The 22,881-nt window shown below is 51.3% G+C and overlaps 3 protein-coding genes across 9 annotated transcripts in view; 1 reads left to right on the top strand and 2 right to left on the bottom strand.

The window, feature by feature from the left end:
* Positions 1 to 527: 527 nt before the first annotated feature.
* Ung (uracil DNA glycosylase) lies at positions 528 to 9,480 on the bottom strand. Its single transcript, XM_031337474.1, has 7 exons — positions 9,232 to 9,480; positions 8,313 to 8,507; positions 7,318 to 7,413; positions 3,871 to 3,968; positions 3,415 to 3,503; positions 2,511 to 2,689; positions 528 to 1,587 (listed from the first exon to the last, which is right to left on the bottom strand). Exons 1-7 carry the CDS (start codon positions 9,352 to 9,354, stop codon positions 1,447 to 1,449), a joined length of 921 nt encoding a protein of 306 aa, XP_031193334.1. The 5' UTR covers positions 9,355 to 9,480; the 3' UTR covers positions 528 to 1,446.
* Alkbh2 (alkB homolog 2, alpha-ketoglutarate dependent dioxygenase) lies at positions 8,204 to 16,479 on the top strand. 4 transcript variants are annotated; one of them, XM_031337477.1, is made up of 4 exons: positions 8,204 to 8,258; positions 11,555 to 11,798; positions 14,341 to 14,539; positions 15,999 to 16,479. In XM_031337477.1, exons 2-4 carry the CDS (start codon positions 11,585 to 11,587, stop codon positions 16,303 to 16,305), a joined length of 720 nt encoding a protein of 239 aa, XP_031193337.1. In that variant the 5' UTR covers positions 8,204 to 8,258; positions 11,555 to 11,584; the 3' UTR covers positions 16,306 to 16,479. The 4 variants fall into 4 exon arrangements, with proteins under 4 accessions (XP_031193337.1, XP_031193338.1, XP_031193336.1 ...); XM_031337478.1 differs by lacking the exon at positions 8,204 to 8,258 and adding an exon at positions 10,453 to 10,591; XM_031337476.1 differs by lacking the exon at positions 8,204 to 8,258 and adding an exon at positions 11,069 to 11,225.
* Positions 16,480 to 16,642: 163 nt separating this feature from the next.
* The window catches only part of Usp30 (ubiquitin specific peptidase 30), a 63,170-nt gene continuing 56,931 nt past the window's right edge, over positions 16,643 to 22,881 (bottom strand). For all 4 annotated transcript variants that reach the window (XM_031337472.1, XM_031337471.1, XM_031337470.1 and 1 more), the window contains exons 8-13: positions 22,452 to 22,511; positions 21,661 to 21,747; positions 20,290 to 20,370; positions 19,975 to 20,194; positions 19,127 to 19,247; positions 16,643 to 18,679 (exon numbers count right to left, since the gene is read on the bottom strand). In XM_031337472.1, coding sequence (XP_031193332.1) covers positions 18,415 to 18,679; positions 19,127 to 19,247; positions 19,975 to 20,194; positions 20,290 to 20,370; positions 21,661 to 21,747; positions 22,452 to 22,511 — 834 coding nt within the window. In that variant the 3' untranslated portion in view covers positions 16,643 to 18,414. The remainder of the gene's footprint in view (positions 18,680 to 19,126; positions 19,248 to 19,974; positions 20,195 to 20,289; positions 20,371 to 21,660; positions 21,748 to 22,451; positions 22,512 to 22,881) is intronic.

Here is a 22,881-nt window from a genome sequence, read left to right as displayed (position 1 = left end):
CTTCTATAGACAAGGGTAGACAGGAAGGAAGCAGTTCCCAGACAAAACCCAATTGTGCATACAGCTGCTCTACACAACTTGGGGAGGCTGCTGGTGTGCACAATGCAGAGTTACACCCTGTCCCTTGGTACATTTTGCTTTCTTCCTCACCAAACACCAGGGGATGCACACTGTTGAGGTTTAACACCCACTGTTAGCAAACCAAGGGGTCAGAGTCATACTTGAACCTCATATTCCCAGGGAAGAGTCTAGAAGCTCACAGGTCAGGGCAGAAGTTGGCAAGGATGGATGGGCAAGCCAACACCCCTAAACATGTGACTTTCCACCAGGAAGCTCTCTCCTTAGGGTCCCAGCAGACCCCTACTCTGGCTACCGGCCCTTGGCAGCAGTGCAGGAAGCTGCTGGTGGGCAGTGGGCGAGCACACGGGAGAGCTATAAGCAGGGCGCAAGGACAGAGTCGCCCTTCCTGCAATCAGTGGTAACCATGGTGACAGCAGAAGCGTGCACTTCTGAAGCAAACACTGAAGAAGAGTCTGCACACCATCTTTTATTATCCTGCTCAGGCAGGCCAGGGCTCTAACTAGCTGGACCCAACAGAATCCAGCTTGGAGATGGAAACAAAAAAGCATGAAAAACAAAAAACCAAAACAAACAAACAAAACTGTACCTGCCTACCTTGTAAAAGACACAACATCCTCCAGTGTTGCAGAAAAACATAATTTGTGTGAACCCATAAGAAACAGCACCTTGGAATTGGATCCCCGGTACCACACACACACCATGTGAAGAAACAGCAACTCCACAGGCACTAGAAAAACCACCCACCCTCACTTAAAAACAAATCAACCCCATCCATCCCTTGCTTCTTCACTCAGCTTCAGAGACTGCTCAAGGCATAGCTGGACAAGAAGCAGGATGGAAGCAGCCACTGTGAGCCCAGGGAGCCACCCACGTCCTTTGTGATCGGGAAGCAGATTCTCAATTGTAAGCCAAATTTCTCAGGACTCACCAAATACCCAAGGGTTCCTTTCAAGACAAAAGGGCCTTTTGAAGCACACACCCGGACACTTTGTAATCTCTAACTCTAAAGAGCACCAGCAGGCATCAAACTGCTGGTGAAAAGGTGCAGATCTCCCCTTCTACCCCAGCCCAGCCCGCAGCACTGAGGATGTGTCCACTGGTGTCTGAGAAGTAGATGTGTTTCCACAGCCACCTTGCCAGGCCTGGAGAGTTCAAAACTAGTGCCAGTCAAGAGGTTCTGTCTGCTAAAGCTGCAGTTTCTGTGTCCTGGTTGGCTCATGATGGTTCTATAGAGATCTATCCATTTTGTTTCTCTGCTCACACAAGGCACTTAGAACAGGGACATTTTCAGTGACTTCTTAACTGGCAAAGACTTCAGCAACAGCATCTGAAAGCACTGCTGTAGACAGACACTGCCCCATGGGGTCACAGCTCCTTCCAGTCGATGGGCTTCTTGCCAGACTTCTGGAGCAGTTCATTGGCTTTAGAAAAATGTCTACATCCAAAGAACCCCCTGTATACCGACAGGGGGGAGGGGTGAGCTGTCTGCAGGACATGGTGACGCTTCTGTAAAAGGACAGAGTGTAAAGTGGTCACCAGACAACTGTGTACTCCCCGTCCTGCCCACTTCCTAAGGTGTATTCATCCCCAGCATTCACATTACACAGGTGGGGTGGGGTGGGGGTGTTCTCAGCCCCAAAGCCAGAGATGTAACACACTAGGTTCGTCTGACTGCATGGTTCTCAGGAGCCTGGCCCCTGGAAGCCCTTCACCTGGGAGTCCTCCTCTCTCCTCTCCTTCCCACGCCCACGCTCCCACCTCTGCCCTAGTCTACACCTACCCACAGCTGTCACTACAGACAAATACTGGAGGCCAGCCCAGGAACAAGGGCAGAGTGCCTGTGCAGCAGCATTGGGATATCATTAGCTACACGGGGAAGACAGGATTTAAGGGCAGAAGGGTAGGAAGGCTTACGGCTAGCTTGGGTCCTTGTCTCAGTAACAGGTGACAGGGTATGTCAGTGAGTGCCCGACGTAGAGCAGAGACAGGGAGGAGAAAATGAAAGTGCTGTCTACAGGCTCCCTGGGGGTAAACCCTATCTGATTCAGTGGAATTGGTTTTCTCTAAGGTCCCAAGTTTCTCAGAAGCAGGACATTCATGAACCATTGAAAAATATGCAAACAAGGGGTACCAGGGGCTATGGTGTCCCCACTGCAGGGCAGGCTGATGCTTCTGTTAATTGCTAACCACACTGAGCATCCCCATTGAGCCTGAACTCCCTCAGCTGTCAGTGGAACCCCAACTGTAATTATAATGGATGGTGCACACACGGTCTCATTCCATAGCCCAGGCTTGCCCACATGGCATTCCTCCCACCTTGACTTCCTAGGTTCTGGGATCACATGAGCCAGAAGTAGACTTTCTATGCTGTGCACATGAATGGGCATCCTGGGCTGCCTGGCTCTCTGTAAAGGAGTTAGAAGACATACCCTGTCGATGGCACTGCCCTTCTTCTGAGCATAAGAGCCCCAGAGGAGGAAGACAAGGCCACTCAGGTTCTGATTCAGCCAGGACACAACTGCATCGGTGAACTGCTCCCAGCCCCTCTCCTTATGGGAATTGGCTTGGTGTGCTCGGACAGTGAGGACAGCATTGAGGAGGAGGACACCTGTGATCACAGTGGGGAGGAAGATTAGAGACAGCTCAGGCAAACTGTTGGTTATAGATGGCCATGCTACTCACAACAGACCCAGGGCAGAACTGAACTCAGGCCACACACAGTGTTACAACAGGACCGGCAGGCAGGGGGCCTGTGAGCCACACGCAGGGTGTTTGTTTCATGTCTGCCCTTTTGGCATCTTCCAGTTTGGGGTATTAAACAAAAGGCAAAGTGTTCAAAAATACAAATCCTAAGTGACACTGAAGAACCAGAAAAGAAAATGGGCCCCAAATAGTTGATGGCCACAAAATCAAACTGTTAGAAGCCAAGACAGATTACCAGGAGCAAACAAGCTGAAACAGGGGTGCATGAGGACAACACAGGTATACCAGGCCTCCAGGGCCTCATCAGAAGCCCCCCCCCACTACAGTATGCCCATTTTTTTTTTACAAATACAGCAACGAAGACGGGAGGTGGCTGAGCAGTTGAGCATACCAACTCTGTGCTCACAGAAGACCTGAGTTTAATCCCCAGCACCCATGTTGCATAGCTTACAAACTGCCTGTTAACTCCAACTCCAGGGAATCCACCCAAATCAGCATTCGTGAACACAACACATGTACACACACACACACACACACACACACACACACACACACACACACACACACACACACACACACGCTAGGGGAGCATTGCATTGTTCTCAAATAAGCCTAGCCAGGCTTGGTTACCTTGTCTGGCCCACCCTGACAAATCCCCATGGCCAGGATGAACAAAACCATCGATGTCTGTAGACAGCTCTTTAAAAATGTTTTCCAAACTGAAAACAAGACCAAGAAGAACACAATTAACCAGAATCCTGAGAAGTTTGTAAATTGGAGTTTCTAAGGTGGGCTTGAAAAGGTTAGAGACATAGAGCCAGCCTGGGACATCAACCATAGCATTGGCGGAGGCTAATACCACAGCCCTGTCAGGTCACGCATCACAGACCTCCACCTACATGCAGACAGAAATCAGAGCAACAGTGTGGAAAACTTAAGTGAGCCCAGCAGTCACAACCCACTTCCTAGGTGTATATACAAACCCCAGAGCAGTGTCAGTCCTCAGTGACCCGGTCCATTCCAATAATGCCACCCATAACCTGCCAGAAACAGCCCCGACTGAAGCCATCTGCAGCGGGGGCGTACCTGGGCGGAGGTGGAACTGGTCTTTGGACACTGAAGCAGAGCCCGTGAGCTTGATTAGGTCCGTGATAGGGATCCTGTCCCAGAATGACAACCTTCACCTGTGAGTTCAAACAGACAATACCGTGTTCAGTTCAAAAGAACACCTGGCAGACACACAAAGACACCACAGCCCAGTAGTTGCTCAGCTGAGGACTTAAAACAGAGCTGTGGGGTGCACACTAGCACCCCCAGTGACAACCCATCCCTCACCTGGCCTCAATGCAGTGTGGTGTGGTGTTTCTCTTCATTTCCCATACGACAAAACCCAGAACAAGTAGAACCACTAGGAAACACACCAAGGAAGGACCATCCTAGCTCATGCCACCACTCAGGATAGGGGTGAGGAGAGGTGGTGGCTGTTGTAAGCTAACCGTTTCTCATTACCTGTGTAATAGAGTTCCTGCAGCCTTTGGACCACATGAATGCAGCCTGCCACCTTCATAGGTGACAATGTCAAACGGCTATACTCCTGTGCCTATGTTCCGTATGCCTACCATCACTTCCTGTGCTTGTCACAGTAAGCTTGTCTAGGCAGTCTGCTTGTCTCCCATCACTAGAAAACACTGCTGGCCAAAGGAGTGCCACATAAGCCTCCCTAGATCTGCACCTGGATCCTGGCACTTTACAGCAAAGACAATGAGGCCAGGCCACAGGCGTGGGAGTAGCTGGCAAGCCATGCAGACAGGTGCCTTTCTCGGGTGTTGAAAGGTTGACCTCCAGACACAGTCCCTGTCCTTTCTAAGGCTAGCAGCCTCTGTCCCCTTCAAATTCAGCGGCAGGCTTTTCCTTTCCTGTTCTAGGACTCTGGTGGCAGGTCAAGGACAACTGGGGACAGACCACCTGGTTTCCCTGAGTCTGTGTACTCCCCAACAGACACCTAGGTGTCTTAAGAACTAAGAATGCCGACCTCATGTTCCACTTTCTGAGGTGTGAGCTGAGGGGTCTGCTGAGGGCCAGGTGTGGCTGAAGCATGGTGGCCCGCTCACCTGCTTTACAACTCTGGGCAAACAGAGATCACCTGCCTACAGTGTGAGGGGAGACAAGGGCCCGTGTCAGGCAATCCTACAAGAAAGTGACAAGCAGGGGCGAGGCTGAGGTGCACGACACAGTCCTGCTAAGAGCACCGGGGACGTTGCACTTGAGTTCACTTAGCATGGTGGCGGGTGACACTTGGGAAAGCTGGCAAAGGCAGACAATAGGTCAGAGCCTACAGGCGCCACTCAGGCCTCCTGACCAACTGAAACGGAAGCTAGCAGAGAACAGCCCCTAGTAGAACCTGGGAAAGAGGGGCAGGGCCAGCGGGCTTGCTCCACAGCACACAGCTGATAACCGCAATTAGATATTCTAAAAATAGTTACAATCTAGAACTGGAATGGTCCCAGTACAAAGTAAAGATAAGAGCTGCAGAGAAGGTGCGGCAGTTAGGAGCACCGACTTCTCTTGCACAAGACCTGGGTTCCTTTCCCAGAACCCACAGGGCCCTCTTTTGGCCTCTGTAGGCACTGCACACATGTGCTGCAAAGACACATGCAGGCCAAATGCCAAATCTTTATTAAAACTAATAATCAAAGACAAGAGCTGGAGAGATGGTTCAAGTCCCAGCACCCACATGGGAACTCACAACTGTGTGGAACTCCTGTTCCAGGGATCCAACACCCTCACACAGAAACACATGCAATCAAATCAGCAATGTACACTAAAAATAAAAAACTGAGGTAATGGATGTGCCAAACACGCTGCAATGTCACCACACCCTGTACAACCCTATGTGTTGCTTATAAATATAAATTACAGGGTTGAGCTAGTTTAGTGGGTAAAGCTGCTTGACTCCCAGTCCAAGATCCCAATGGTGGAGGGGAAGAACTAACTCCTTTAAGCTGTCCTCTGACTACAAGAGTGCTGTGGTGTGCACACAGAGAAAATAAATGTAGGCCGGGCAGTGGTGGCACACGCCTTTAATCCCAGCACTTGGGTGGCAGAGGCAGGTGGATTTCTGAGTTTGAGGCCAGCCTGGTCTACAGAGTGAGTTCCAGGGCTACCACAGAGAATCTGTCTCAAAAAACAAAAAACAAAACAACAAAAAAAGAAAAGAAGTGTAAAGAGAAACAGGTAACCCGTCCAGTTGGACTAGGGTGACTACAGACACATAAACATACACACATCATTTACAGCGGCACTTTAGAGCAGCCCAGGGAACCTGCCTGCACCGTGTGACATGAGCCAGAACTGCTCGCTCAGGCTACAATTCCAGCTACTTGTGGGGTGAGGTAGGTCATCAAAACCCCAAGACTACAGGTGTGTGGCTCAATGGCAAAGTATAGCAACAAAGACCATGAGTTTAACCCCCAAAGCACTGCAAAAACATCAAACAGAAAAACAAACTAAACCAGAGGGTGGTGGTGGTGTTTTTGAGACCCTATACTTTTTTGAGACATGTTTTTTCTCTGTATGGTCCTGGAACTCACTCTGTAGACCAGGCTGGCCTCAAACAGAGATCTCTTTGTCTTTGCCTCTCAAGTGCTGGGATTAAAGGTGTGCACCCCGACTGCCCAGCTAGACCAGAAATCTAAGGTCAGCCTGAACTAGAGTATGTTCAAACTCAGTCCAGATGACTTAGATCTTTCTCCAAATAAAAAGGCACAGCTCAGTGGTCCTGGCTTAAATCTAACAGCAAAGGCCATGACATCTAAGAGGAACAGACTTACTGAGTGGCGACTGAGTGGTGTGGCTCTCTAAGCCTGAGGCCACGCAGTCTCCACCCAGATCTACACACCCAGGTGAAGGTTGTGGGAAGCTGACTCTTCAGCTTGTGAGAGATCTACTCATTTGCTTTATTTCTTTACCAGTTCTGAAAAAGACTGGAGGAGGAAGACAAAAAAGCCATGGCACAAAATACAGAGCTAACCAAGGGACTCAAGTCACCCTTATGGCTGAGTTGGAGGGACATCACACAACCTAGGCAGGCAGCCTGCATCTAATACCCCTAGACCATCCTCCTAGTCTGTGGAAGACACACTGCCCTTGTTTTTGCCTTGACCACAAGGCTTCTCTGACTTTTTTTCCCCCTTACCCCATACATCTTGTGAGCAGAAATAATGACTTCACCCCTCTAGTACCGTTGCCAATGCACCAACAGACTGAAATAAGCTAGCGCTAACATATAACAAAAGGTGAGCACACAAGCAAATGCGTATGTGCATTTTCTTTGTTTTGGTTAAAAGAATAAACAGCTGGAGACACACACACAGTGCTTCGGGGGTCACGTTCCAGCAGAACTGGCTTTCCATCCTGAACACAACCAAACCTCGAAACTTCCACGTCTACCATCAAATGCTCACTATGAAATAGCCCTTGGCTTAACCAGAACACTATTAGATTCCTCCCTAACCAGACCGCAGCTTTACTTACATCGCGGATGTCACACATCTGGGTCCACGTGAACACCTGCTCCGGGGGTGGATAGACTTTGTGGTGTTTCCTTTCTTCAGCAACAAATCCCATCAGCTGGTTTAAAAGATAAAGGAGGCTTAAAAGCACATTCTCACTAAAAACTCTAAGAAAGGTTCAAAAACCTTTTTATAAAAGGTGCTTGGGAGCAACTTCATCCCTTTACTCTAGGCTGGATCAAAGATGATGGATGGGCTTGGCTATTTTCATTACACAGTAACCCTGCCCCTCTTTTTCTTTTTAAAATATGGGGTCTTGGGCTGGCGTGATGGCTTAGTGGGTAAGAGCACTGACTGCTCTTCCAAAGGTCCCGAGTTCAAATCCCAGCAAGCACATGGTGACTCACAACCACCAGCTACAGTGTACTTATTTATAATAAAAAATAAATCTTTGGGTCAGAGCGAGCAGGGCCAACTGGAGCAAGCAGAGGTCCTAAAAGTCAATTCCCAACAACCAGATGAAGGCTCACAACCATCTGTACAGCTACAGTGTGTACTCATATACACTAAATAAATAAATCTTTAAAAAAAAAAAGAGACGGGTCTCCTATAGCACAGAGCCTGAGGCTGGCCCTCACCTCCAGATCCTCCTGCCTCTCCTCTAGTTCTCAAGGGTTGGGATTACAGCCAAAGGCCTCAATCTTCTCCCCTGACTTTTAATAAAAGACCAAAGGTCTTTTCATTCACTCTGGTTGATGGTTTACTACCCCCAGGGTTTCCTGGCGGGAACACCAGGCGGCTTACAAAAAGCAGCTGGCGCCCAGCCCGCCACACCCCGGCCCACGTGATATTGAGATTTTTTCCCAAGTTGTCCTGTGACCTCCACACGCCCTCCTCCACGTAAAACGAAGCCACGACGCCACCTTCCAGCCCTAGCTGTGCCCAGACATCCCCGGCATCGTTGTAAGTAATGCGTGGAATGAGAGGGAACAGGAAGCTGGACCCGCACCCACCGACCTTGACGAAGTACGGCTTCCCGAATTCCGCGCACAGCTGCTGCTTCCAGCTCTCGCCGAGGCCGGCAGGCACGTTGCGGGCGGCGAGCCTGAGCAGCGCCGCGGCCTTGTTCCTCTGGATGCGGACGAGCTGCTCCGCGCTGAGTGGCGAGGCCTGCTCGTTCTGCTCCACCCGGGCCTTCTTGGCGGGGCTGGCCTGCCAGGAGTCGGGGTCGGGAGTAAAGCTCCGTAGCCTTGCTCCCCGCGGCGCGCGCAGTCTCTGCGCCAACCTCAAAGACCGCCGCCCCAAGACGCCCATGGTCCAGCCGAGCAGGGAACGCACTACGCCCGCACTACGCCCGCCTACGCACCCACGGCCCTCCACGCGGGCTTTTCGCGGCAAAACAACTCCCGCCCCTTGCCGCTTCTGATTGGACCACACGGAGGGTGGGGCGGGCAAGCTGCACACCGATTGGCTCTGCGGCGGCCGAGCTCCGTTCCCATTGGTAGATGTCTCGGGATGCAGCTGTCGACGCGCGCGACTGTTTTGAACCCCTAAGGTGTCCCAGTCTTGCTAATAAGCGGCGTACGTGGCTCTCGAGACCAGGACCCCGCCGCACCGCAGTCCCGCGCTGCCTAGTGCTGCCCCGCGCGCCTCACCCAAGGTCCTCCACGTGGGCTTTTCGCGGCAAAACAGCTCCCGCCCCCTGCCGCCTGTGATTGGACCACGCGAGGGGCGGGACGGACACGCTGCACACCCATTGGCTCTGCGGCGGCCGACCTCGTCCCCATTGGCGGGTGACTCCGGCATGGCGGCGGCCGACGGCGCGCGGCTGTTTTGAACCCCTAAGGCGTCCCAGTCGGTCTGCTCAGCGGCGTGCGCGGCGTCCCTGCCCGGGACCCCGCCGTCCCCCCGTCCCGCGCTACCCCGCTAGTCTCACCGCCGCATCGCCGCCGTCCTCGGCCGCCACTCCGTTCCCCGGGGACGGCTCGGGGCTGCACGTGGTCCGTTTCCCGGTGGGGGTCGGGGAGAAGAAAGAGTAGAGGGTCTTCTGGCCGATCATGCCTGCACCGAGTACGGAGCTCCGGGACTCTTGCAACCGTACTCAAGAGCTGGCGCGCAGCCACCCGCGCGCGCTCCAGCTGGGGGCGGGGAGGCTGGCAGGGCAGGGCAGGGGGCGGTGGGGCCCAGCGCGCATGTGTGGGAGGGGCCGCGGCACCGCCGCCAGATGGGTGGGGCTTACGGGGTAAGGAGGGCTCGCTGCTCACCTGCCCTTGCTCTAAAGCGGGGGCTTTCTCCGGATCTTACTGATGAAAAGATTGGAGGTCTTCGAGTTCCACCTCCCCATATACACCTCCCTCCTTTCCTCCTCCTTTTCAGTCTCCTTTGGGGATTGAACTCAGGGCCTTTGTGCATGCTGAGCAACCATTTGACCACTGAGCTATACACCCCCTTATACTTTATCTCTAGCACTTACCTCAGACATTCATTCGATTGTGCAACTTTCAGTTATCTCCTTCCCCCTAGTACAACAATCCCAGCTATTCTTTTCTACTGAGTGATCCTTTGCCGGTCGATTAAACCTTGACCACTGCCTAGGAAAAACCTTCCCCAATGCCGTTGAATAGCAGCCGCACACCCCGTAACCCCGACATCTGGGAAGTGGAGGCAGGAGGAACACAAGGCCCACCTTGGCTACACAGGTTGTTAGAGGCTAGCCTGGGCTACAGCTTCCAAATCTTAATTGACTAGACTCCCAACTTCTTAGCAGTTCTCGGGGTTCTTAGGAGTTGCTTGCCTGTCTTCAGCTGCCCCTCTAAGGTCTTCACACGTTAGCTATGCTGCTTGTCCCTTATGTGGAAACTTCATGGCTGGCTTAGGCCTCTCCCCTGTAAGGTCCTGCGCCCCACCCCCTACCCTCCAGCCTGTCACCCTGCTCACAGCTACCAACCATATTGTAAAAAGTAATCTTCTTTATTACATCACCCCTTTTTTGTTTCCAGCTCCAAAATACAATGTGGGTGAGACAGGACCTGTGCCCTGCTGGTGTGTGACAGAGTCGAGTGCTTTTAGGAGAGAGCTGTTCATCACCCAGTACCGTGTGCTCCAGTCGACAGCAGTTCATAGAGACATAACACTTTCCCTCTGGTCGAGCCCTAAGGCATTTTCTCAGTGAAGTGAAATCAGCATTCACAGAGAAGTTTGAGCACGAATATTTATAGTGATTTTGCTGTGCCACCGGAAGCAAGAAACGACTGTCACAGGTCTTTCCATACCAGCAATGAAAGGAGAAAAACCGGGTGCAAATGTCCTCTATGCTTATACATACTATATATACACATAATGGCTGTAATTGAAGCTAGAGGTTAAAAAACACGGTTATATCTAAAAGCAGTATGCTTACAGAAAGAAGCCAAATGCAAAAGACGATACAGCATAGAATCCATCACACGTATGTGGAATTGTGGAGAAAAGAGCGAGCAGGAACAGTTGACAAAGCAGGCAGGGCCATTAAGTCGGCACTTAAGGGAGGGTTCTGTGGGATGATGTAATTGTTCTCCATATCGACTGTAGTGGTCAGACAATGCTGTGGGTTTGTCAGCAGTGCAGGTTCATTCACTGCCCTGCACCCGGACAGTACGCTATAGCACATTAGGCTGGTGAACCCCAGGACCTGTAGGCGGCCTCACCTTGCTGAGCCACCAAGCAAGCGCATCCTGTGGTGCGCAGGGAGGCCGGCAGGGGGCGCAGTGCCCGGAAGTCCCGCCCAGGCGGGAGGGGCGGGGTGAGGGCGCCCAGGGGCTGCGGAACTGCCCGAGTCTGTGCAGAGACCGGACTCACCGCCGCTCCAGACTCTCCTGTTGGAGCACGGCTGCTCCCCAGTGCCAGCCCCTACCCCGCGGGGCGCAGGGCAGAGACACCCTGCTTTTCTGGGTAACTGGGCGAGCCTCATGCTTCTCTGCGCCTGCGCCTTCCCATATGTAGCCTGAGGGTTTGGGCAGTGGTTTGCAGCCAAAGCTCTCGAATTCCGAAGAGGACGGACGGGTCTTTAAAAGTTCTCCATTCCCCGGCGCGCCTGGGGATGCACGCCCGGGATCCCGGCAGATGGGCGCCTGGAGCTTGAGGATCACGTGGTTCGGGTCTGTTTATGCTAGGGAAACTTAAGCTAAAGAGCAGGCCTGTGGGTTTTGCAAGCTCCCCGCCGGGATAATGCCCGCCAGGCATCTCCTAGAAGGTTTTATGAGCTCTGTTTCCTTGTGTAGGAAGAGTCCGAGCAGTGAGGGGGCGGCGGGATGGACAAGTTCCTGCTGAGGCCAGACCTGGACGACCTCCAAGGAGGAGGGGAGGAGCCCGCCCCGACAGGAGAAGCCTCGGACAACCTGCAGAGCCCCGGCTGGCGACACCTTCGAGCGGAAGGTCTGAACTGCGATTATACCATCCTGTTCAGCAGAGTCGAGGCAGACAAGATCTTCCGAGAGTTGGAGCAAGAAGTGGAGTATTTTACCGGTAGGCGGGGAGGTCTTATGTCTTAGGCTTGTGCGATGACAGAATGCGCCTTCATTGGGAAAAGCGGGGACTCAGGCTGTGACGGATTAGGTCGCAGTCTGGGCAACTCCGGCTAGGTTAGGTTATGGTTTGTCTACGAGGTCTAGAACGAAATTACCTGGCTACTGATTGGAATTACCTGGGAAGTTAAAAAACAAGCAAGAAAGCAAAACAAACCCCAGATTATTCTGGGTTCTTCGTGGTTCTCAGTCAGAATAGCTGGAGGCGCAGCGTAGGCCTCAGTGCTTTTACAAGTCTTTTGGACCAGTAGTCTCTATTATTTGTAGCATATACAGATTAGACCCCAAGGGTTGTCAAAACAAACGAGCAAACACTCGTATGCAGCCAAATTCTGCTTAGTCTATAGGAGAGACTGCAGATAGCCAGGTAGTTTCTCCCTTGTAGACTGTTTAGTTAATCTGGAGGCCTGCTGCTACTCAGAACTTTGATGGCCTCTGACCCTTGCAGTCCCATGTCTAAGGAGTTGCAGATGGTGCTGATGTTGTCTGGAGACCACATGTTGGGAAGCTGTGATGAGCAGGCAGGGTCAGTGCCAGCCTGAGCTGCAATAAGCCCATCTTTCAGGAATCCACACAGCTGACAAAACCATCCAGCCCTGAGGACTTCACTATGTCAGAGGTCTGTCTCTGTATGCCCCGACTTGTTAAGGCAACAAGCATACAGCTTTAAAAACTGAAGCCAGGGTATGGTGGTGTGTACTTATAATTTCAGAACTTGGGAGGTGGAGGCCAGAGAACCAGGAGTTCAAGGTCATCCTCAGCTAAATAGAGTTCAAGGCCAGCCTGAACTGCACGAGACTCTGTCTTTTAAAGACCATAATTAGTGCTAGGCGGTGGTGGCGCACGCCTTTACTCCCAGCACTTGGGAGGCAGAGGCAGGCAGATTTCTCAGTTCAAAGCCAGCCTGGCCTACAGAGTGAGTTCCAGGACAGCCAGGGCTACTCAGAGAAACCCTGTCTCGAAAAACCAAAAAATAAAAAAATAAAGACCATAATTAAATAAATGTGTGAGCAGGCTCAGCAGTTAAGACTAATTACTGTTCCAGGGGACCTAGGTTTGGGTCTGAGCACCCACGTGGCAGCCCACAGCCCTTTGTAACTCCAGTTCAAGGTACTCTGATACCATTTTCCGGCCTTCAAGGGCACCACACACATTGAGTGTGCAGACATTACAAGCCGACAAAATAAAATAAATATGTAAATATATAAAATAAAACACATTTTTAAAAAGGAAGGGAAAAAAGATGGCCTCAGGTGCCTTCTCATAGACCAAGATGTTTGGTTTTGGACCAGGAACAAAGGGAGTAAGGTGCATATTTTACATATCAAAGCAGACCTGGCCTCCAGGTTCTCCCAGCATCCTAAGTCCCTTCCTTCCTGGCATACCCTGCCCCCAACTCTGAACTTTCCAGCCGATGGGCTGCCCTTCCCCCAGAGGCTCTTCCATATATTATATATATATATATATATATATATATATATATATATATATATATATATATATATATATATATATCCCAGACATAGAGGTGAGGTCTCTTTGTGCACTTGAATGCCCTTTTCTATTTCTCTCCCCCACGTCCCCCACAGTGACTTCCCTGGCCTTGGTCCTTGGGGCCAAGTGAACTCGCTCCAGTAAACCTTCATTTAGTATAATCTAATGTCTTGAATTGGCCCATTTCACCAGAGAAATAACCTATCACAAGTCACCCATTGTTTTGTTTTTAACAACTTCATGCATGTATATGATGCATTTTGGTTGTTTTCACACACCCCTGATTTTGTCACCCCGACTCCTACAGCACCCCTTTGTCCTAAGCCCCTGTGGTGCTCTCATGTTATTTTGTTTTTGTGGCCTGCTGGTTTTAATGCTAGTGTGTCCACATGTCTCATGTGTCTGCACATAGTATGTCTACATGCCTCATGTGTCTGCACATAGTGTGTCTGCACATGAGGAGGCCATAGAGCCATGCCCAGTGGATTCTCAGTATACTCACGTGCATCCTTTCTGCCCTTCATGATATAAAGCCCAGCTGGAGACTTTCTGAGACAGGGTCTCTTCTGAGTCTGGAACTTACGGATCCAGCGGGGCCAGCTGGCCAGTGAGCCCCTAGCAGCGGGATTGGAGGCATACTGAGCAATACCTTGTGGCAGGCACTTTACTAACTGAGCCATCTCTCTGACTCTTGTTCTTTGAGACATACTGGTGTGGAACTTGTGTTCTGTCGACTTCAGCACCAGAGTGATGAGGTCACAGAGGTGTGCCATCAGATTACAAGGGGGGCACCATCATGCCCTTTCATGAATACTTGGCACAAGCCACAGTGATTTAGGGGAAGAGGTCCCCAACAGGACGTTATATAAAGTGAGCAGAGGGAACGCTGTTTCTACTTCTCCCCCTTTGACTGTGTGCCAAGCGAGTGTGCTGGACTCAGCTGTCTGTGCCCATGGGTCACGGACAGAACTCCCATTTCATCTACACAGGTGCACTGGCTAAGGTCCAGGTGTTTGGAAAGTGGCACAGTGTTCCCAGGAAGCAGGCGACCTATGGAGATGCTGGCCTCACGTACACGTTTTCTGGCCTTACCCTGACTCCAAAGCCCTGGATTCCTGTTCTAGAGCGTGTTCGAGATCGAGTCTGCAGGGTGACGGGACAGACCTTCAACTTTGTGCTCGTGAACAGGTAACGCTTCCTCCGAGGGAAGAGTTTGGGACTCCGCCATGCTGTGCTCATTTGTGACAACCCTTCTGTAGTGTACCAGGCTAGACAGGTGGGCGTGCCACTCTTGCAGAGAACCCAAGTTCAGTTCCCAGTCCCGGCTCCAGCATATCCAACACCTCTGATCTCTGTGAATACCTGTACTCACATGTGTGAACTCCCATGAGTACCTCTGCTCACATACACACGAGTGTCTGTACCGACATGCATAAACTGCCACATGCAGAATTATAAATGTTTTTAAAGAGAGGAGTCTCCACAGAGCTTGAATATAGATGTCAGAAGGGTTGGGCCTGTTACTGGAAAAGTTAAATAGGCTGACTGGATTGGCGATGGACCTGGATTTGGGGTCCAAAGTCCTTTGTACTGGGTTGACCTGTGTACCAGGATGCTCAGCACCACCCCTAGCCCCCACCCTGTAGGTGCCCATAGCACCTAGAATGTGGTTCCATTATAGCAACCAACAGTGCTTCTTGATGGCAGATTCAGCCTGGCTCCAAGGCCTAAGCTAAAAGGGAAGCTATTTATTTTGTATTCGGTGGTGAGAGGGAGGTTCCCCAAGGCTGGGACAGTTGATCTGGTAACTCGTTATTGATAACCAGTGTTCAGAGGAGAGCAGAGGGGGCTCACGGAGTCCATGGAGCAGAAGTTCTTTTGGTGCCACTGGAAATCAGGATGGAGAGGGAGGGGTGTGGAGGGAAGGCTGGAGTGCACGGTGGGGTAGTGAGCAGTGGGGAGGAGCGTGTGACTGGTTTTCCATCTGTGAACCTGGCGACTGGAAGGCATGGCTCCGTGATGTGTGAGGTCTGCGAGTATTATAAGAAGTAACTTATTAAGTATTCTATGGCTGTGAGGGACACCATGACCAAAGCTACTGTCATAAAAGAAAGCATTGCACTGAGGCTTGCTTACTGTCTTTGTTTGTTTTGTTTTTTCGAGACAGGATTTCTCTGTGTAGCCATGGCTGTCCTGGAACTCACTCTGTAGACCAGGCTGGCCTCGAATTCAGAAATTCGCCTGCCTCTGCCTTCCAAGTGCTGGGATTAAAGGCCTGTGCCACCATTGCCTGGCTTACTGTCTTAAGAGGGTGAGTTCATGATCGTCCTGGCACCGGGAACAGACAGGCATGGCACTGGCACCATGACAAGCGACAGAGACAGACAGACAGACAGGGCCTGGTGAGAGCTCCTGAAACCTCAAATAGTTCCACTAGCTGGGGACCAAGTGTGCAAATAGGACTCTGTAGGGACCATTCTCATTCTAAGCAGCACAGTCAGCAAAGACACTCTCAAGGCTGTGCTTGCATGCAAGCCTCCCAGGCTAGGAGGGTGCGGAGCCAGCACACTGCTTCAGACCGCAAGAGGGTGAGGCAGCTCCAGCATTAGCAGGAGTTTCTTTTGAATTGTTTGTTTGCCCATTGTAGGTACAAAGATGGCTGCGACCACATTGGGGAGCACAGAGACGATGAGCGAGAACTGGCCCCGGGGAGCCCCATTGCGTCTGTCTCCTTTGGTGCTTGCAGAGACTTCCTCTTCAGGCACAAAGACTCTCGGGGGAAGAGGCCCCAGAGGACAGTGGAGGTGGTCAGGCTGCAGCTGGCCCACGGAAGCCTGCTAATGATGAACCACCCCACCAACACCCAATGGTACCACAGCCTCCCCATCCGCAAGAGGGTCCTGGCTCCTCGGATCAACTTGACTTTTCGGAAAATTTTACCTACCAAGAAATAAAACGTCTTTATTATTTTTATTTGTGTGTGCCCAGGAAGGCCAGAGGTGCCAGATCACCTGGTACTATAGTTACGGGTGGCTGTGGGTTGTTCAACACAGGTTCTAATTGTGGAGACTAATCTGCCCAGCCCCTAAAACCCATTTTTAATAATCAGTGCTCTGTGTTTTCTTTTTGCTGGAAGAAGTTGGTGTTTGCTTTATCACAGAGAACACAGAGAAGACAAGTGTTTTATGAAAACTAGGCAGCATCCAGGAGGCAGAGGCAGGCGGATCTTCACAAGTTTACAGGTAGCCTGCTGTACGTACGCCCGTGTAAAGGACTAAAACACACTTGGTGTTTCCTAACAAAACCATCTTTATTGCAATAGTACACAGCAGATACAAAGGCTTTAGCAAATCCACACTCGGCAGCCTACGGTGTAAGTACTAGCTTAACGTAAGTTTCTCCAGGAAGAATATCCTACTGTGAATAACTTAAAACTAGGAACCATCATTGGTCGTTACCTAATATAATAATTTACAAAATGAGGAAGGACATTAGCGCTCAGTCAGGTTGACACATCTACAGCCTTGGCTCACACGGGGCTCTGAGCAGCATTGCACACTTGTCCTCTTGGCCACCTCTCTTCCAGGCTGACTTTAGAGGCAGGAGTGGCGCTTGGGGCCCACAGCCCTGCACAGTGCTCTAAGGTCACAAGTGACTGATGGCTTTCGTGTTCATCTCAGCCTGGAAGCCAGGTCTGTGGGGCTGCTGTGGGGGTCCAACACAGCACGGTCTCAGAGTCTCAAGACCTCAGGATGCACAGTGAGACCTGATCTCATAGCTGATGTCTAGGCACATCTGGAATGTCTGCCAGCTTACCCCCAGCAGAGAAAACATGTCCTTGGCCTTAGCTCAGTGACCTTTGGATAGGTCTGGTTCCAAATCTTAGACCAGAAGAGTCAGTTTGAATTTGGTTTTTTTTTTACACACTTAGTTAACACATAGGTACTACTGTGCCATCACGATTCCTGTCCCTAGCTGTTCATGAGGCTTGTCTGGAAATGGAGAAGGCCTAGTATACCTTTTGCTTAATGAGGTTACGAGAGACACGCACTTAAGAGTACGGCCCTAAAGCCTAACTGCAGGATGCATCTGCTCCACTTCTGTTCAAACATCACGCTGCTTTCATCCTCACCATGGGCTGACTGAGAAAGCAACGTACAGAGAGACTGTGGCCCTGGCTTAGCGCCCACTCTTCCTAGCCCGGCTATCAGATCACCCTAACCAGGCTCTGGACTGTAAATCCTGTTGTGGGCAACTCCTAACAGGAAGAGAGGCATCTTCTGAAGTGGATCAAGCAGTGCCGATGACACAGCTCAGGAGAGGCTACGCCTCTCGTCCTCCATGGGCTTGGCAAGTAACCTTGACAACACAGGGAACCCAGATTTCAAAAGGCATTCCCAAAGGTGGGGAGGTGTCCATGAGGCTTTGAAAGGAGACAAGGTTTTAATTATGGAGCCCAGGCTGGCCTAGAACTTGGAGTGATTCTCCTGCCTCAGTCTCTACATGTGGGATACCAGGTGTGAGCCACCACGCTGTTTTAGGCATTCTTGAACTGTTCTTCTGACCTCTGGGGCTTGGAAGGACAAGGGCTTTCCCAGCATCATGCCTGTGACTTACAGGTCATGCTTGGTCTCAGAACAATGGGAAACAAAGGCACTTTTTCTTCTGAATTGTTGCCTTTAATAATTTCACTAATTCTTGTCAATAATATTTATGGGCCTCCTTATTAAAAATAACGATCTATGGTGAAATGTCAGGGGGTTAGCCAAAAGCAGCCCTCTGAGAACACCTAGCATATAATAGTATAGAAAAGGTGGCTTCTGGGATCTGGTTCCTTTAATTGCCTGTGCCAGGTAAGACACTCTAGACACACAAGGACATCTTCCATTCACCCTGGCAGCGCCATGTGGTGTGGGGCTGGCTCCCTTGTGGAGCCTGCTCTCAGAATACACAGAAGACTGAGGGCTCTAGAGGGCTGGCTTGCACGTGTACACGTGGCATGCCTTTGCTTTTATCCTGGACAGTGTGGACCTCACCATAGGCCCTGCTTCTGGGCTAGCCTGTCACTCTTCAGACCTATACTCTCGCCCCTGCTGCTGCACCCTGGACAGAACTCGCTCATAGAACAGCAGGTAGGCGCTAGAGGACAGGACCTCCTGCAGGCTGGCCTTGCGGACTGTGTCGTCAGAAATCCACAGCCACTGGTTGCTGGTTGAGAGAGGGTTCTTGGCAGAAGGTGGTGACCGTCTGTAGGTGACAAAGTGTCCAGAGTGCATGTCTCCATGGTGGACGACAACTGCCATCAGGCGGAAAAGGTATGTGGAGGAGCTGATGGGTGGGAAAAACATTAATTAAGACAGACCCAGGATTTATATGCAAAGTCAAAGCTTAAAGAGCCCTGTGTGTTGTTACACTATAGGAGGTTGAGTGTGAGCATGCACGCACATCTGTTAACTACAGCTCTACACTTGAAGGACGTGTGCCCAGTGCAACATGCTTCCAAGTGCTAAGGCCTGTACTGATTGTCTAGCTGGAGTCCCAGGAAACAGTTCTCTGTACACTTTACACATGTGCGTGCACACACACACACATGCAGATTTCATACACTTATATAACTTTTACTTTAAAAATGATTTGTCTTAGAAATAACTGACAAATAATGTTAATCTCTGTCAAGATGAAAGAGGGAATGAGCCCACACTTCTGTCTTTAGGATACTAAGAACAGCGAGCTCCAGTGAGCAGCCAAGGGCTCTTCAGCAGCTCTCCTCCTCACCTGTAGTCAGGAACCACTGGCAGAGGGAAGGCCATTGGGGAAGGCAGGGCTGGCAACAAAGATGGGGAGCAGGCGCCATTCATAAAAATCTGTGTCTTGGGGGCCCCGGACTGACTCAGACCTGTAGGGGAAAAGGGCCTTGAGTTATAGAGTTAGGCAGCTGATGCATGTGAACAGCTGGCTTTGGTTTCTATTTAGTTGTAGACACAGTCATATAATGTAGTCCAAGCTGGCTATGAAATGCTGCATAAGGTCAGAGCGAGATGGTAGCCCCTCAGCATCTCCCCCAGTGTCTCCCTCTGCCTTTCCATCTGTGATAGCTTACTTTGTGTAACCTGTCCTCTCCTTCCACCTGAGGTTGCGTTTACCTACAAGTCAACCCGATGGCCTGTGGTACTCAACACTCCATGTCTCATTACTATGCAGTTTAGTTCTGTAGGAAATGCTGGCTGGAACATGGTTCAGAAGAGCACTTTCCTAGGAGAAGTGAGGTGCTTAGTGCTGATCCTAATGCTGATAAGAATAAAAATGAAGCTGGGCAGTGGTGGCACACACCTTTAATCCCAGCACTTGGAAGGCAGAGGCAGGCAGATTTGAGTTCGAGGCCAGGCTGGTCAACAGAGTGAGTTCCAGGACAGCCAGGGCTATACAGAGAAACCCTGTCTCGTAATACCAAAAAAAAAAAAAAAAAAAAAAAAAAAAAAGAATAAAAAAAGAATAAAAACAAAAACAGAGCCCATGCCATTCCACCCCCATTGCTGCTACTAGGAAGTTAACTGCCAGCTAGAGTGCATGCTGAAGAGCCAGAGTAGGGACATCAAGGCTTCTCTGCAGTCGCACGCACACACCTGGCTTTGGGGCCGCCTGTGTGTCCTGTACTTCCAGGGCAGACCCTGGGTTCTCAGGGGCTTTGGGGCCATGCCGGCTGGGTTTGTGTCCCAGGAGGCGGTACTTGTAGAAGTCCATCATCAGGAACTCATTAAACTGCACATGCTCATGGCGCTTCAAGGGCGTGCCGTGGCTGGACCAGCTGAGCCGCTGCAGGTGGATGCACAGGCACTGTGGCAGCTGCGGGCAGAGGGGAAAGGAAGTGCTCAGATGGTGCAGGGGCAGACAGAGTCCCTCCCCTCCCCCAGGCAGACCACAAGTGCAGGAGGACCCACCTTTCCTAGTTTTAACTGTTTAACGAAGGTGGTCCTCTGGTGCTCCACCTTCTCCCCATTCAGTGTCCCTTTTGCTTCAATCTGCAATAAAGCAACAGCGTGTCTGTCTGCAGGAGCCCGGGAGCAGAGAGCTGGCAGGGCTGGCAGTGACTGAGCCCACAGCCCCACTGCCTGCCGTGAACGCTGTGAGCTCCATCCTCACCTAAAGTCTGTTCTCAGAGACTCCTCCTCATAGGAGGTAACAGGAACCATGGAGGGAAGACAAAAGAAACACAACACTGAAATTTGAACTTTTTAAATACTCTAAAATTCTATGGAGAGAGCTGGAGATATCTGCCTTAGCAGTGCAGAGCACTTGCGGCTTTTGCACAGTGGCTTACAACCAGTGATAACTCCAGTTCCAGGAGATCCAATTCCCTCTTCTGGTTTCCATGATACTGGGAACTCACATGGTGCACCACATACATGCAGGCAGAGCACTCATATATATAAAGTAAGTAGATCCCCAACCAGTTCTCTGTGGATTCCCCAGGCCCGCCTCTTCCTCTCAGGCCAGTCTGCTTCACTCTGGGAGTTTCCTTTGTATAGCCTCTGGGGACAGTTCTGGACACCTTGGCCCTCCCTGCTCAAGAGCGCCTCAGTATCCCCAGACATCCTTGGAATTCATCAGGCAGTTTCTGCTGATAGTGGATTTCAGCACCTTGGGCTCTGCCTGAAGACCCTGGAGGTGGAGCAGCACTCAGATCTGTACATGGACAGCAGGGGTCGCCCGTGAGCAGCATATCTCAGGCCTGCTACTGTTCATTAACTCCCCAAGGTTCCACTTTCTCCAACCCAAAGCTTCAGGAGTGTGTAGGGAAGCTCCCGAGGCCTTGAAAATTCAAAAGGCTGTGCGAGGCTCAGGAAGGTCCTAGAACGTCTAGGACTCATGAGCCAGTATCAGCATCTCACAAGGTTATTTAAATGAGCAATAATCATTGGGAAGGAGGAGTCTTCAACGCAGCTGCCTGCAGGTTGAGGAGGAAGCTCCAGCTACTGTGCTTCAGGAGTCCTTACCGGGCTGGAATGGGTGGTTTGGTTGACTCTGTGTTTTGTGCTGCAGCTGTCCTGTGGATGCACCTAAGCAGCCCTCAGACGTCTATATTAGCATTTCTTCTGGATGCAGAAGTGGGGCCCAGGTGAAAAGGTGAACACAGACAATGGGAAGGAGTACAGCCGGGAGGGGGAGCCCATGCACACCTGGACTTTAAGGTGTCCCTGTAAATACTGGGGGCGATCAAACCTTGTGTGGGGACAAAATCACAGGGAGCCGCTCAGCAAGCAAGACAGGGGACTGGTGTCATGTGGGAGGTGACACTGTGGAATGCGTACCTTTGTACAATTGTCACACACAACGTCTCGCACGGACTCAGATGAGATGAAGTGGTGAAGGCAGTGGTCCAGTGTCAGAGGATGCCCCTAGAGCAGGAGCAGGCAGTTAGAACAGCTCAGAGAGCTGCACTGGGGCACAGGCAGCCAGAAGGCAGCCTCCCAGGGCTGTGTCTACAGTGCACAAGCATCAGGCTTCAGATACACCCGGGTGCACTCAGCCCCTGCTCTGCTAATACTGACAGGCTCAACGGGGATGGGTAGTGGGAACTGGGCACCCACACTGGCTCAGCGGGGAGGGATAGTGGGAACCGGGCACCCACACTGGCTCAGTGGGGAGGGGTAGTGGGAACTGGGCACCCACACAGGCTCAACGGGGATGGATAGTGGGAACCGGGCACCCACACTGCTCAGCGGGGAGGGATAGTGGGAACTGGGCACCCACACTGGCTCAGCAGGGAGGGGTAGTGGGAACCAGGCACCCACACTGGCTCAGGAGAAGAGCAGAGCTGAGAAGACCTGTACTTGTACACAGAGCTACAATGTTAGAGTTTGAGATGTGTGCGCAACACACAAGTGTCCAAATGCCAATCCGTCTTCAGTGAGATAAACTGTCACCTTCTCTCTCCCACAACTGGGCCCTTAGACCAGAGTTGAAATGGTTTAGCCAGCCACACATCTGAATGACAATTAGTACCTGGGCCACATCAAATCACCACACCAAATCACCCAAGCCCTTTTGGACAGAAAGGTTTCTAGAATAGATTCAAATAAGCCACAAGATCAATACATACCCAAGTAGCAGCTGGAATACTGAGGGAAAGGCTGTCAAAGGTGTCGAACCGAACAGGACTCTGAAAGAAATATTGCAGAGAATCAAAGGAGAGCTCTGCATCAACAGACAGAGCGGTTTTGTGTTTAGTTAGAAGGTAACACAGGGAGGGGACACAGCAGTCAGACGGTGACACAGTGGGGACACAGTGCACAGCAGTCAGACGGTGACACAGGGAGGGGACACAGTGCACAGCAGTCAGACAGTGACACAGTGGGGACACAGTGCACAGCAGTCAGACGGTGACACAGGGGACACAGTGCACAGCAGTCAGACAGTGACACAGTGGGGACATAGTGCACAGCAGTCAGACGGTGACAGAGTGGGGACACAGGGAGGGGACACAGTGCACAGCAGTCAGACGGTGACACAGGGGACACAGGGAGGGGACA

Source organism: Mastomys coucha, unplaced genomic scaffold (genome assembly GCF_008632895.1).
Source record: "Mastomys coucha isolate ucsf_1 unplaced genomic scaffold, UCSF_Mcou_1 pScaffold22, whole genome shotgun sequence".
Taxonomy (NCBI): domain Eukaryota; kingdom Metazoa; phylum Chordata; class Mammalia; order Rodentia; family Muridae; genus Mastomys; species Mastomys coucha.
The sequence above is the reverse complement of the archived record's forward strand: the minus strand, read 5'-3'. Positions and strand labels throughout refer to the sequence as shown.